Source organism: Hyperolius riggenbachi, chromosome 5 (genome assembly GCF_040937935.1).
Source record: "Hyperolius riggenbachi isolate aHypRig1 chromosome 5, aHypRig1.pri, whole genome shotgun sequence".
NCBI classification, from domain to species: domain Eukaryota; kingdom Metazoa; phylum Chordata; class Amphibia; order Anura; family Hyperoliidae; genus Hyperolius; species Hyperolius riggenbachi.
In genome coordinates this window covers 120,281,819-120,294,971 of record NC_090650.1, presented here as the reverse complement: position 1 = coordinate 120,294,971, position 13,153 = coordinate 120,281,819, and the positions used below count along the sequence as shown (strand labels likewise).

Genomic DNA, 13,153 nt, shown 5'->3' with positions numbered 1-13,153 from the left:
ATGCCAATTTTGTTTAGTAAATCTGTGATTGCTGCTCTTCGTTGAGCGCAGATTTATGCCTGCTTAGTAAATCAGGCGGTTGACAGGTAAAATGAATCATAGGCAGAATGAGAAGGGTAAATAATTTATAATGTTGTCTTTTAAAAGGAAACAGAAATATGAAAATATAGAGCATCCGCCTTACATCATAGAATGAGAAGAGCAGTGCTCTATTAACTGTCCACTTAGCAGACAAGGAACGCAGAGAACATTTAGAGGGATATTAGTCTCTATTTCTACTCGGAATCTTACCCAGACTGGGGTGGATTTGTTCAAAACCCTCAAATCAAATGATAGAGGACAAAGCATAATGTAGCTAAATTGTAACTCAGGCAACCAGAAGTCTCAACTAACCGGCATGCCTGAGGGGATAACGGGGACTGTGTTTTAAGGGATTGCAGGTGTTTTGGCATTAAATACTTACCGAGTGCCCAACGCACTCTTCTTGTAGCTCCTAGCGGCTTTCCGGCTCCCGTGCATGGCTCCCGGCGTGTCAGGTGACCTGGTCAGGTGACACACCAGGAGCTGTGCACGAGGGACACTGGAAAGCCACTAGGAGATATACGATGGTTGGAAGATGGCGCTGGACACTCGGTAATATTTAATGCTACACGGGGGGGGGGGATTTGTGCTTTTTAGGCCAGTTGTTCAAGCAACCAGCAAGCACATTCGCCGATGCCGGATACTGGGGACTTTGCTGGATAGATAGATAGATAGATAGATATACCTCAATGATCCCTAAGCCTAGGTTCACAGCGGGGTGTCGATTTCCCTGTAAAGTAGAAACACAATGGAATGTTTATGTCAAACCACTTGTTATCTGAATGGTGCATCGCATACACTGGAGCATGCATAAAGTATGCTTCACTGTCACTGTTAATGCACACATTTGGTGGTAACACACTGCATGCAGTTAGGGGACCACACTCTTTTAGACCGTACCCCAACAGCCACACTGCGAAAATCACATTCTTTTTGCATTGCAGTGCGACGTTCTGCATTACAATGGCTATCATTCATAAAAGTGCTGTCGGTAAAGAGAATCAGTGCGGGAAAACACCGCTGTCGGTATTTTAGACTTCTGGGTGGTCATTCATAAAATGTTTGCCTGTTGCGATACAAGTGCGGAGATTTTCTGGAAAAGGCTGGCGGTAGGCTTGTGGAAACAGAGAGGCTGCCTGAGTCCCTCCGTGCGCTGCTCTCTCTGCTACTGCTTGGGAGGTCTGTCCCATTCAGTTACATGTATTCCGCATGCTTATCGTTACTGCCGAGGGAGCGGTAATCCCTGTCCGCATACCGCTGTGCTCTAATCTTTATGAATGGACATTTTGTTACTTTTTCTAGATAAATCTAGAAAATCACAGCACAAGGCAGAAATGTATCGCTCTGCACGGGAACTTCAGCTTTTCATGCGGAAAGAGCCTTTATGAATGGAGATTTTGCTGTTTTAAGCATTTCCGCATGCGGAAATGCTTTATGAATGATAGCCAATGTGTCCATTACGCCATACTGCAACACCCCACTGTGAGCGTAGCCTAACAATTCCTGTCTTCTGGCCAATAGGGGGCATAGATGGTCCACGAATACATGTCTGTCCATCACCCACTAATGACCAAAAGATATTGGCCTCAATTCACTAAGATCATGCTGGAGATAATAAGGCAAGAGAAAACTTGCCACCACACAGTGAGAGAGTTATTTTATCTCTTCATTCCTTAAGTTACCTCCTCTGTAGTTAATTTACCTCCTCTGTAGTTATTTTCACAAGCAGTTAATAAACAGCCTGTCTTTAACTCTGGAGTTATTTTAAAGAGAATCTGTATTGTTAAAATCGCACAAAAGTAAACATACCAGTGTGTTAGGGGACATCTCCTATTACCCTCTGTAACAATTTCGCCGCTCCTCGCCGCTTTAAAAGTGGTTAAAAACCGTTTTAAAAAGTTTGTTTATAAACAAACAAAATGGCCTACTAAAACAGGAAGTAGGTTGATGTACAGTATGTCCACACATAGAAAATGCAGCTATCTTCCACTGAAGTGTCAGGCTGTTCTTCCTGCAGAGTGCAGACAGCTCTGCCTGTATGTAATTCCTTAGTATGTGAAAGCCCAGCCAGCTCAGAGGAGGATTTCTCCAGCTTGTAAAAGATAATAGAGCAGAGAGAAGCTGCACTAATCTAAATAATACACAGGCAGTGTGCAGAGAGGGGCCTGGAGGGGGGAGATGCATCACAGAACCACAACACTGAAGAACTTGGCAGCCTTCCAGACACAGGCTGACAAGTCTGACAAGAGAGAAATAAGTTGATTTATTACAGAGATGGTGATAGTAGAACGTGCTGCAGTAAGCCTAAACACATTAGAATAGTTTTTGGAACGTGTAGGATGATAAAAAACAGGATGCAATTTTTGTTACGGAGTCTCTTTAAGGATTAAAGAGTTAACTTAAAGACAGAAGAGTTAACTTTAGGTTTGCCTGAGGTAAAATGTTTCCTGAATAAGACATGCCTCATCACCATGGTGATCACTCTAGAAACGTTATTAACCACTTGATGACCCAGCCTTTACCCCCCCCTTAAGGACCAGCGTTATTTTTTGTGATCTGTGCTGGGTGGGCTCTGCAGCCCCCAGCATAGATCAGCTGGCACACAGAGCGATCAGATCGCCCCCCTTTTTTCCCCCCTATGGGGATGATGTGCAGGGGGGGTCTGATCGCTCCTCCTGGCTGGCATGTTGCGGGGGGGGGCACCTCAAAGCCCCCCTCCGCGGCGAAATTCCCCCCTCCCTCTCCTACCTGCTCCCCCCCCCCCCCGGTGATCGGGGCTGCGCAGGACGCTATCCGTCCTGTGCAGCCAGTGACAGGCTGTCCCCTGTCACATGGCGGCGATCCCCGGCCGCTGATTGGCCGGGGATCGCCGATCTGCCTTACAGCGCTGCTGCGCAGCAGCGCCGTACAATGTAAACAAAGGAGACAAATGTCTCCTACGTTTACATTTAGTCTGCGAGCCGCAATCAGCGGCTCGCAGGCTATTCACGGAGACCCGCTCCGTGATCTAACAGGAAACGGCCGCTCGCGCGAGTGGCCTTTCCTGATTAATTAGGGAGGCACCTGGCGACGCACAGTTGCGTCACTGGTCCTCCAGCTACCACTTTGCCGCCGCACGGTATGAGTGTGCGGTCGGCAAGTGGTTAAAGACAGGAGATAAGCTTAGTGAATTGAGGCCATTATGTTAAAGGGAATCTGAAGTAAAAATAAACTTATGAAATAATGAATTGTATGTGTAGTACAGGTAAGAAATAGAAAATGAATAGCAAAGAAACAAGTCATATATTGTTTCCAGTACAGGAAGGGCTTGTTCACACTATGGGCTTGATTTACTAAACCGTGCTAATTCATAGCATGGCCGCGTTAGCATTTTTTGCGCGCATTTTCACATTTTTGCACGCAATTGTGAATTTTCGTGCAAAAATGTGAATCTTCGTGATTGCGCATGAAAACACGCGCAAAACACTAGCGTGGCCGTGCTATGAGTTACCACGGTTTAGTGAATCAAGCCCTATGAGCGTTATGTGGGTTTTGCGACCTGGGAAGTACTTCCTGGGTCGCTGCTTGGCTTCCGATTGGAGGAAGCTCATGGAGGCGGGCTGCGGTGGGGACAGAGGCGGGGGAGCCCAGATAGAATGAAAGCCTGCAGGTAAATACAAGGCTAGCGACAAGCAGATTGTCGCTAGCTTGGCGCTTTTTTCAGGGCGGCACAGCAGGCCCCAGGGGGGACTAGAGTCGGCAATACAGAGACACAGAGGCTTGTGATAATGCACAGAACATGCCTTTGTGTTCTCTTAAGATTTAAAATACCCACCTTGGGTTCTCTTTAATGCTGAATACAAACAGTTCGTTCCCGCATCGAATGCCCCGTTCGATTCCCGACGAATTGATTATTCCTGAACATTTCCGAGCGCATTTCGATGATTTTTAGGTCGAATGCCATGTAAAGTATGGCAAATTGACCTAACGATCCATCGAACCGCGAATCGGACATGTCGGAAATAAACAGATCGACAGGAATCGAGCGGCGCATCGACGGAAATCGAGTGCGGGAACGAACCGTGTGTATTCAGCATAAGGGGAGAAAAACCTATACACGATACAAGATATTCAGATGCAACAGTTCTCCTCAATAAACACTTCAACATTTTCTGCATATGAAGCATAAAAAATCAAACTATCATGAGAATTGATCCTATAGATATGTTGCGCAAAATTCACATTCCAAAAAGAGATTTTAGCATGTTCAGCTCCTTTATTTAGAATCCTGCTGTATATGCTTTTGAATCAAGATGCCTTGGATAGACAGCCACCACCACACTGCAGTGAGCAGCTCACCTTGTGTAGCGACCTATTGGCAGGTCAAATGTAGCTTTGATACTGTTGCGGTAAGCTATTTTACTACAAGAGGCAACTAGGTCATTGAAAGCCTATGGAGATATTAACATTTACTCTATGCGCTGCACAATTCGATGCATAGCAGCTGAAATGTCATCAGTGTGTTATTGCATGATCCATGCCTACCACACAGATTACGCATGAACAACAAAGTGCGGTCTATGCATATAACCCTCTCGGTACACACTCTGCCGCAGGGTCATATGAGTAGGGAATTGTGTGGTGCGATGATCCTGTGGCAGGCTCCCCTGCCTCGGGATCACCACACAAGTGTAAAAGGGTCTGCAATTTTTAACCACCCCAGTAAAGGAACAAAACTGTGCCTAACAAAACCATCAGAAATTGGTATGTTAGCTGGCAGCTTGTTTATCAACTAGCAGCCAGAGGAATGTTATGTTGCTCATTGAAGTACAGAACTCGCCCACCCTTAGTAACCAGTGCCGAATAGGAAGTGTCCAGTATATATATATATATATATATATATATATATATATATATATATATATATATATATATATATATATATATATGTGTGTGTGTCACATCCACATATTCAGTAACCTTTAAGCAAACCTTGCTGTGGTTTGATACAACCAACACAAAGCTGGAAGCTCTGACACCTTATAGCAAACAAGTCTTAATAAACCCAGGTCAGTTTTGAAGGACATTGTATGATGTCTGATGATCTTTGGCTCAGACTCTGTTCAGTGTCATTGATAGTACAATGCTGGGTGTGAAGACTCTGCCATATGCAGTCAATGGATCAGCCAGAGAAAGGTATGGTGAATGACCATGGTGGGCCTCTGTCATTGTTGCTTTGGTCTATATAAAGATGCTAGATTCCATGTGTAGTGGTCACCTACAGGTGGTGAAAACGTAAAATGGAGACGAAAGCCTTCACTTACAAATCTGAAACAAGAGTACGATTTCATGGTGAAAAGTTCTGTTTGGCTTCATCCTTCTGGAAAGTAAATTTGGCTTCCAATAGATTGGTGCTGATATATTATTTAAGATCAGTGCCAAATTATGTTGGCATGAATGCATTGCCAAAACAGCATCTCAGGGTAATTTGTGTTAGGAGTTTTTTGGAATTGTTGCTGTTACATAGCTGGAATGCACAGTACCCACTCAGTTCTAAGGGAATGAATTGTTATACAAGGTACTTGGCTATTACACAGCTTAGGCACTAAAGACAATGCAAGGTGACTATTGATTATGGGTATCAGTGAGGGTTAGGCATAGATTCAGTGGTTTAGGTGTTAGAGGGAAGAGTAAGATAAGAGGAAGCATAAGTAAAAATCTGTACATTTAAGTTTGGCACCAAGAAAATTTGGGCACTGGGAGTAACCACAAGTATAATATCGGTAAATTACCAATATTCTACTAAGGTTCAGTGGGCTATTCTTACAGCCAAATATCTGTAATTTTACAGATATTTGGCTAAAGCCTAACCTTATTCTCACACAGAGCCCTCCCTCTAACGATGCCTGAACCTAACCACACACCCCCTCTGATGCCTAACTTTAACCACCACCCTCCAATGGTTGAACCTAACCATCACACGTCTGCTGATGCCTAACCTTAAAACCCACTTCAATGCCTAGCACTAAACTCCTCCCCCTGTTATGCCTAACACTAAACACCCCCCTATGCCTAACACTAAACCCCCCACTCCAGTGCCTTACTATCCTCCCCCCCCCCCCCCCCCCGATATTTTATCTGGCGCCAAAATTAACGGTGTTAGCCGCTAATCATGGCTATTAATATAGCTGCCTATGGAGGTGCTCATTAACTGCTTCGGTAAATAGAGTTAGAGGGTTCAGTATCAGGAAAAGCATTAGATTTAAGGGGTAGGTTAGAGTTAGGAGTTAGGAAGGGGATATTTTGAAGATAAGGATAAAGTTGGCCATGAGAAAAGGTAAGGGCGAAACTAGAGAGGCATCAGGATGGTAAGTGGAATGTTAGGGTTTGTTGTCAAGAAGAAGAGAAAAAGTCTAGAGCTATAATTAGGGTTGGAGATCAAGAAGATGATGATTTTCATTACAGACTATCACTTAGTAACAGGCGAACGATGGGTGAGAAATGACAGAAATGCCACTAAAAACATTGCTTAAAATCTTTTTTTAACCGGTTCAGCCTCACAGCTATTTTCACCTTAAGGACTGAAGCAATTTTCCCCTGTCAGCGCTGCTCTCATTCATTCGCTAATAGCTTTATCACTACTCATCACACATAAATTATTTAGATCTTGTTTTTTTCACCACAAATTTGGCTTTTGGAGGGTGACATTTGTTGTTAGTAACTACTAAAATGTCTATGTATTTTAAAGGGAAAAACGAGGGAAAAAATGAAAAAATACACTATTTCTCCAATTCCAGCCTCTATAGTTTTAAAATGAACAACGCTACTGAACATTTTACCCACACATTTTATCTGCTTATCTGTCGTGGTTATCACAAGATTTAAATTATGTCCCTAGTACATAGTATGGTGACAATATATTATTTGGAAATAAAGGTGCATTTTTTCTATGTTGTGTTTTTTGTTTTCTCATTGCACACTACCAATGATTACAAGCCTTTATTTGAAAAAAAAAAACAGTAATACATCCTCATGACATACATATTTAAAAAGCGGAGTCCCTAAGGTAACTATTTAAGTATTCACTTTTCAATTCTGTCACTTTTGGTGTTTTTTACAAGTGTATTAGTTTGGTGCAGAGTATGTGAAAATAACAATTGCATTGCTTTTCATTTCATTTGCTGCTAAAACAAAACCACATCGCATATGCCTAATCTCTCAAAGACCTCAAATACTATTCTCTTGCTTGTCCCGGTGAAAATGATACCCTATACACATAATCAGATAGCTTCTTGGCCACGCAATACTCTGTTAACCATGAGCAGCACTAATGCATTTTTCAAGGCCATTTTTTGCAACAAAAGTAATACAGTCATTCTTTGTTCGCAAAGCCCCTGGAGTTTCAAAACATTTGAAACAGGTCACAAATGTCACCATTCTGAAAACTAGAGACCCAGACCTACTGAGATATACATATTTTGAAACAATTGGACTTCTGCGGTTTTGCTAAAATTGAATCATAACTTGGAAAATGGTATTTTTTTACATCTTTTTTCACTTTGGCACAAAAAAAACAAACACTTAACATAGTTCTTGTCTCTCAAAGACCCCAAATACTATTCTCTTGCTTGTCCCGGTGAAAATGATACCCTATACACATAATCAGATAGCTTCTTGGCCACGCAATACTCTGTTAACCATGAGCAGCACTAATGCATTTTTCAAGGCCATTTTTTGCAACAAAAGTAATACAGTCATTCTTTGTTCGCAAAGCCCCTGGAGTGTCAAAACATTTGAAACAGGTCACAAATGTCACCATTCTGAAAACTAGAGACCCAGGCCTACTGAGATATACATATTTTGAAACAATTGGACTTCTGCGGTTTTGCTAAAATTGAATCATAACTTGGAAAATGGTATTTTTTTACATCTTTTTTCACTTTGGCACAAAAAAAACAAACACTTAACATAGTTCTTGTCTCTCAAAGACCCCAAATACTATTCTCTTGCTTGTCCCGGTGAAAATGATACCCTATACACATAATCAGATAGCTTCTTGGCCACGCAATACTCTGTTAACCATGAGCAGCACTAATGCATTTTTCAAGGCCATTTTTTGCAACAAAAGTAATACAGTCATTCTTTGTTCGCAAAGCCCCTGGAGTGTCAAAACATTTGAAACAGGTCACAAATGTCACCATTCTGAAAACTAGAGACCCAGGCCTACTGAGATATACATATTTTGAAACAATTGGACTTCTGCGGTTTTGCTAAAATTGAATCATAACTTGGAAAATGATATTTTTTACATATTTTTTTCACTTTGGCACTAGAAAAAAATCTGATGACTTAGGCCTCAGTCCTAAAACACACCAAAAATTTTTCTACAGCTCATCACGGTTAAAATGATACAACATATGCCTTACTTAGTAACAAATGGTTGGGTGCAGCAATCAGTTATACCCAATGTGCACTATTTGTTTTGCACTAATTGTTGCAGAGCTATTGTTTGTTTGCATATTCCCAGGAGAGATTGGAATCAAACAAAGACCGCACATGACACCATCATAGAAGGCTAACAACCAGGGCTATTCATCAGTAGGTATTTTGTGAGCTACCTTCTCAAAGGAACACTGCAAAAGGAATTCTCACATTGTCCTGGTTATAACAAATCCAAAATGTGGCTAATTTGAATATATCACTTCTCTTCACAGTGATAACAAATACATTGGAACTTACCATTGGATGTCTTGCAGAATTAGAGAAAAGCCAGAGGCCATAAGTCAGGGGTCAAGCAGATCCAAGAGTCAGAAGATGGGAGCAGCAGGGTCCAAAGTTCAATTTTGAACTTTGTTTGTGTTTTCTTTTTCCTCAAAAAATTCAGTTTCCTCCAACACCCCAAAAACATAGGGGTATGCCAAATGTGAGCTCCTTTGAGGGTCTGTAAGTTACATGAATATATAGTAAAGGGGAAAATGCCAGTCAAATATGTCCAGGTAAAGAAAAAAAAAACACAAAAAAAAAAGAAAAAAAAACACAAAAAAAGGAAAAAAAAGAAATTAGTAATCTGCAAGGGTGTGGTATGCCCTAAAGCACTTGATAACACACAGTGCAGGGGCTGACGGGCAATCTGGGCAAAAATACCGTGACTCACACCGTCTCTTGTGTTTCACACACACTCTGCATCTTCTCAGGGGGGCTTTTTTCACTTAATTGGGGGGAATTAGTTCAGGGAAATGTCTCTCCCTCAGTCTAATTGAGTTCTCCAAATGGATAGGATCCTGTTGTGCAATTTGGCCAGGGGAATACATTAGGGACTTGTGGACTTGAATCTGGAAGTCAAGAAAGGTCATCTGTTGGCTTGTTGGTGTTGTGGCTGTTTTTAGATAGACCACAAATGCATTGTGCATGGTCATCTGCAACAAGAAGAATGTTATTTTTTTGTACCATGCTTTCCTTCTTCTTCTTAATAAATAAGGCGCCAAGACTTGGTCTGATAAGTCCACTGCTCCCATATTTTTATTGTAGGCGACTATGGCCTCTGGCTTTGTAAGCTGTTCCGTTCTGGATGTGGCAAGAACTGTGGCCTCAGTGTGGATGGTAGATAGCATCATCACCTCCCGCTTGTCGTGGAACTTTATTGCCAGGAGCTCTTCAGATCTGAGTGCGTAAGACTCTCCTCTGCATAGTTTTTTATTTACTACCTGTGGGGGGAGGCCTTTACGGTTTGCTCTCACCGTCCCACATGCGCCAGTCTGGACTGAGAAGAGGAACTTAAACAGTGGCACACTTGTATAAAAGTTGTCCAAGTAGACGTGGTAGCCTTGGTGGAGAAGTGGATTTAATAGGTCCACCACTATTTTGCCACTGGTGCTAATGTACTCAGGGCACCCAGCTGGCTGCAGAATGGAGTCCTTGCCTTCATAGATTTTAAAAGTGAAGGTATAGCCAGTGCCACTCTTGCATGCCCTATAAATTTTCACCCCACATCTTGCCCTCTTGCTTGGTATGTACTGTTTCATGGAAAGTCTCCCATGAAACGGTACCAGGGATTCGTCCACAGCAATTTCCCGGTGTGGGGTATATACATCCATGAACACTGCACTTAGGTGGGTCAACAGGGGTCTCAACTTAAACAGTCTGTCATGGGAAGGGTTGGTATGTTCCACATCTTGAGAGTTGTCATTCAGGTGGAAAAACTTTGACAACAGCTCAAAACGCTGCCTGGGCATTATTGCTGGATAGAGGGGTGCATTGTGATAAAGGTCCCTGGACCAGTACATTTTTATCTGGGGCTTTGGGTTGATGCTCATGCTGAGCGTGAGGCCTACATAGGCCTTCATTTCGGGCACGTTGGTGGGGTGCCATTTTCTGGTGATATAGTTAGTGGGGTGGTCAGCTAAAAATTGTAGAGCAAATAAATTAGTTTGCTCTACTAAATGCTCCCACATTGCCTCTGTCATAAAAAGCTGGAAAATGTCAATTGGTGCCTGATTGACAATGGGCACTGACACACCAGCGGTGGCTGTGAAGGGTGGGATGTTGGGCGCAGCATAATTAGGGGGTTCCCAGGTGCCATTTAACATATGAAGCGGTACCTCCTGCCTGCGAGGTACCTGTGGCTGCCTACCCTGTCTGCGCCTAGCTCCCCCTGGCGCACTGCTGCTAGCAGCAGCGGGGTTGCCCACGGAGCCCTCTGCTGGGTTGCCCACGGAGCCCTCTGCTGGGTTGCCCACGGAGCCCGATGCTGGGTTGCCCACGGAGCCCGATGCTGGGTTGCCCACGGAGCCCGATGCTGGGTTGCCCACGGAGCCCCCTGCTGTGGACAGTCCTGATGGTCCCTCATCAGCGGACTCAGGACTTGGGTCCCTCCTCAAGCGTCGTGATGGCGGCCCTTCGGACTCTGAAGATTCAGATCCTGAACCAGAGCCGGACGGAGGGAGCCAATCACTACCTGACTCATCCTCGCTGCTGCTCTGCTGGAGGATGGCGGCTGCCTCCTCCACAGAATAGAGCCTCCTCGCCATTTAAAAAGGGATAGATAAAGATGAGAAATATAAAAAGATAGAAAGATTTTTTTTTTAAAGTGACAGTTTTTTTTTTTTTTTTTTTGTTTTTTTTTTTTTTTGGGGGGGGGGGGGTGTAGAGGGGGGGTGGAGACAGTAGAGAAGAGGGGGGGGGAGGAGAGTAGAGTATAGGTAGTAACAGATAGGAAGAAAAAGATCACAATAGATCAGTGATCAATAGATCAGTAGGTAATAAATGGCCAAGGAGAGGGAGAATCAGGGATTCTGGGCAGCATGGGGTTAAAAATTCAGGGATGGGGGGCAAATTTTATTAAAAGAAATTCCTACCAGCTTATCTGTCAGTCTGTCTCTCAGCTCCTGTCACCACAGAACAGTGATTGATCTGTGTGACAGGAGCTGAGAGACAGAGAGAGGGAAACCTGTTATTTACAAACATTATTAAGAATTCACATTGTTACTGGATGTAACTATGTGAATTCTTTACTTCCTTTGCTCTGATTGGCTCAGAGGAGCGCTGGCTCCTCTTCACCAAACAGCACGGCTTGTAAGCCGTCGGGGACGAGCGCGCACCGAGCGCACCACGCGTCCATGCGCGCGCACACGCGGAAGTGCGCCTGGACGTGCATCCCCGTCCAGTTAGGCTTTAGCTGCCGCTGCCTGGACGAGCTTGCTCGTCCATTTAGGCTGAACCGGTTAAAAAGTCAGGTACTTGGCTTACCTATGGAGAGGAATGCCTTCCTGCACCTCTCATGGCCCAATTCAGAGCTGTCCTCTGTTGCCTCTGGGAGCCCTCGGATAGAAGTGCTTTGAAGATGGGCGGCTCCGTATGCGCTTGCATGAGTGTGCATGCTAATGCATGTGCAGTATGAAGTGGCCCATCTTTGGACATGAGTGCTTCAGAAGGCTTCCAAGGATCCCAAAGTCATGTTCAACCAATTGGTCGAATATGTGCAACAAGGGTGACAGTGCTGGAACTAAGGGAACTGGAAGAACCCAGAGCCTTCCCTCTCCATACATAAGAATCTGACTTTTTTATTATTATTTTTGCTTCAGTTTTACTTTGACCAATAATTGTCACCAACACAAGCAGTGCTGGCACAGCACAAACATGAAATGTACCAAACCTTAATGTGCCCTCCCTGTATTTAGCAACTTCGGAAAGATGGTTAAAAGCCAAATCACATCCCATGATTGAAACTTTGAGCCTCCAAATCTGAATTATAGAACCTCCAAAGGTTATGATCAAACTGTGACAAGGATTTTGTAATCTGTAAATATAATTATATCAACATTATACATGTGGTAGAAAGGTGAGGATTTTAGTTTTCCAATACTGTAAACAAAACAACAAATTACAAAGGCTGAATGCATTCTTTAATGAAAACACAAGTCTAACATGCTTGCTCGAGGGCATCATTACTGTAGCTTTTGATTCTTTAACACTGAAGAATAGAGCAGTTGCTAGCCAAGTCTGGGTAAAGGATATGACCTTGGATTGAAATCAATGAGGCTGCTTTATTAGATATTCATCATAAACTGTGTGTGAACATAGTAGTCAGAGACATTGGTATTAGGTGTTTAAACAGCATGTTACAGTGGCTCCGACTGAGGGTGTATCACAGGGAATTCCCTTCCCATGCTCGGGGTTATTCTAATAATGGGATCTAGGAATAGCTTTTTTATAACACAGCGTTTCCTAAACAGCATTTGCCAGTTTTTATTTGTTTACAGTTTATTTCTCTAACAGTGTATTGGAACAATCATAGTGTAACTAATGCATTTCAGAACAATCACAGTGTAAGTAATGTACTTGAACTTGTTCAGAAAGTTCTTATACAAAAGCTACTGAAGCACACATACATTTACTTGAACAATTACATAAGGAAGAAAAGATTCAAAAGGTAGAGTTGTTTGTGTGTAGAAAGAACTCACAGAGGAGCATGGGATTGTTTTGATCAGGCTATGATTGGTTGTGAGCTCTTTTGGCTGATGATGATGACCGTAATCTGCTAATTAGTATTATGAGAAATTTCATGACATTTTCTCAGTTATGGCCATACATAATT

General features: G+C 43.1%; 1 protein-coding gene across 1 annotated transcript; it reads right to left on the bottom strand.

Moving 5' to 3' along the window:
* Positions 1–9,269: 9,269 nt before the first annotated feature.
* LOC137519327 (piggyBac transposable element-derived protein 4-like) lies at positions 9,270–10,403 on the bottom strand. Its single transcript, XM_068238279.1, has one exon. The coding sequence runs from the start codon at positions 10,401–10,403 to the stop codon at positions 9,270–9,272; it is 1,134 nt and encodes a 377-aa protein (XP_068094380.1).
* Positions 10,404–13,153: the final 2,750 nt, after the last annotated feature.

Excerpts from the sequence above, each read along its gene's own strand:
- LOC137519327 (XM_068238279.1), bottom strand. The coding sequence starts at position 10,403 with ATGAAGGCCTATGTAGGCCTCACGCTCAGCATGAGCATCAACCCAAAG.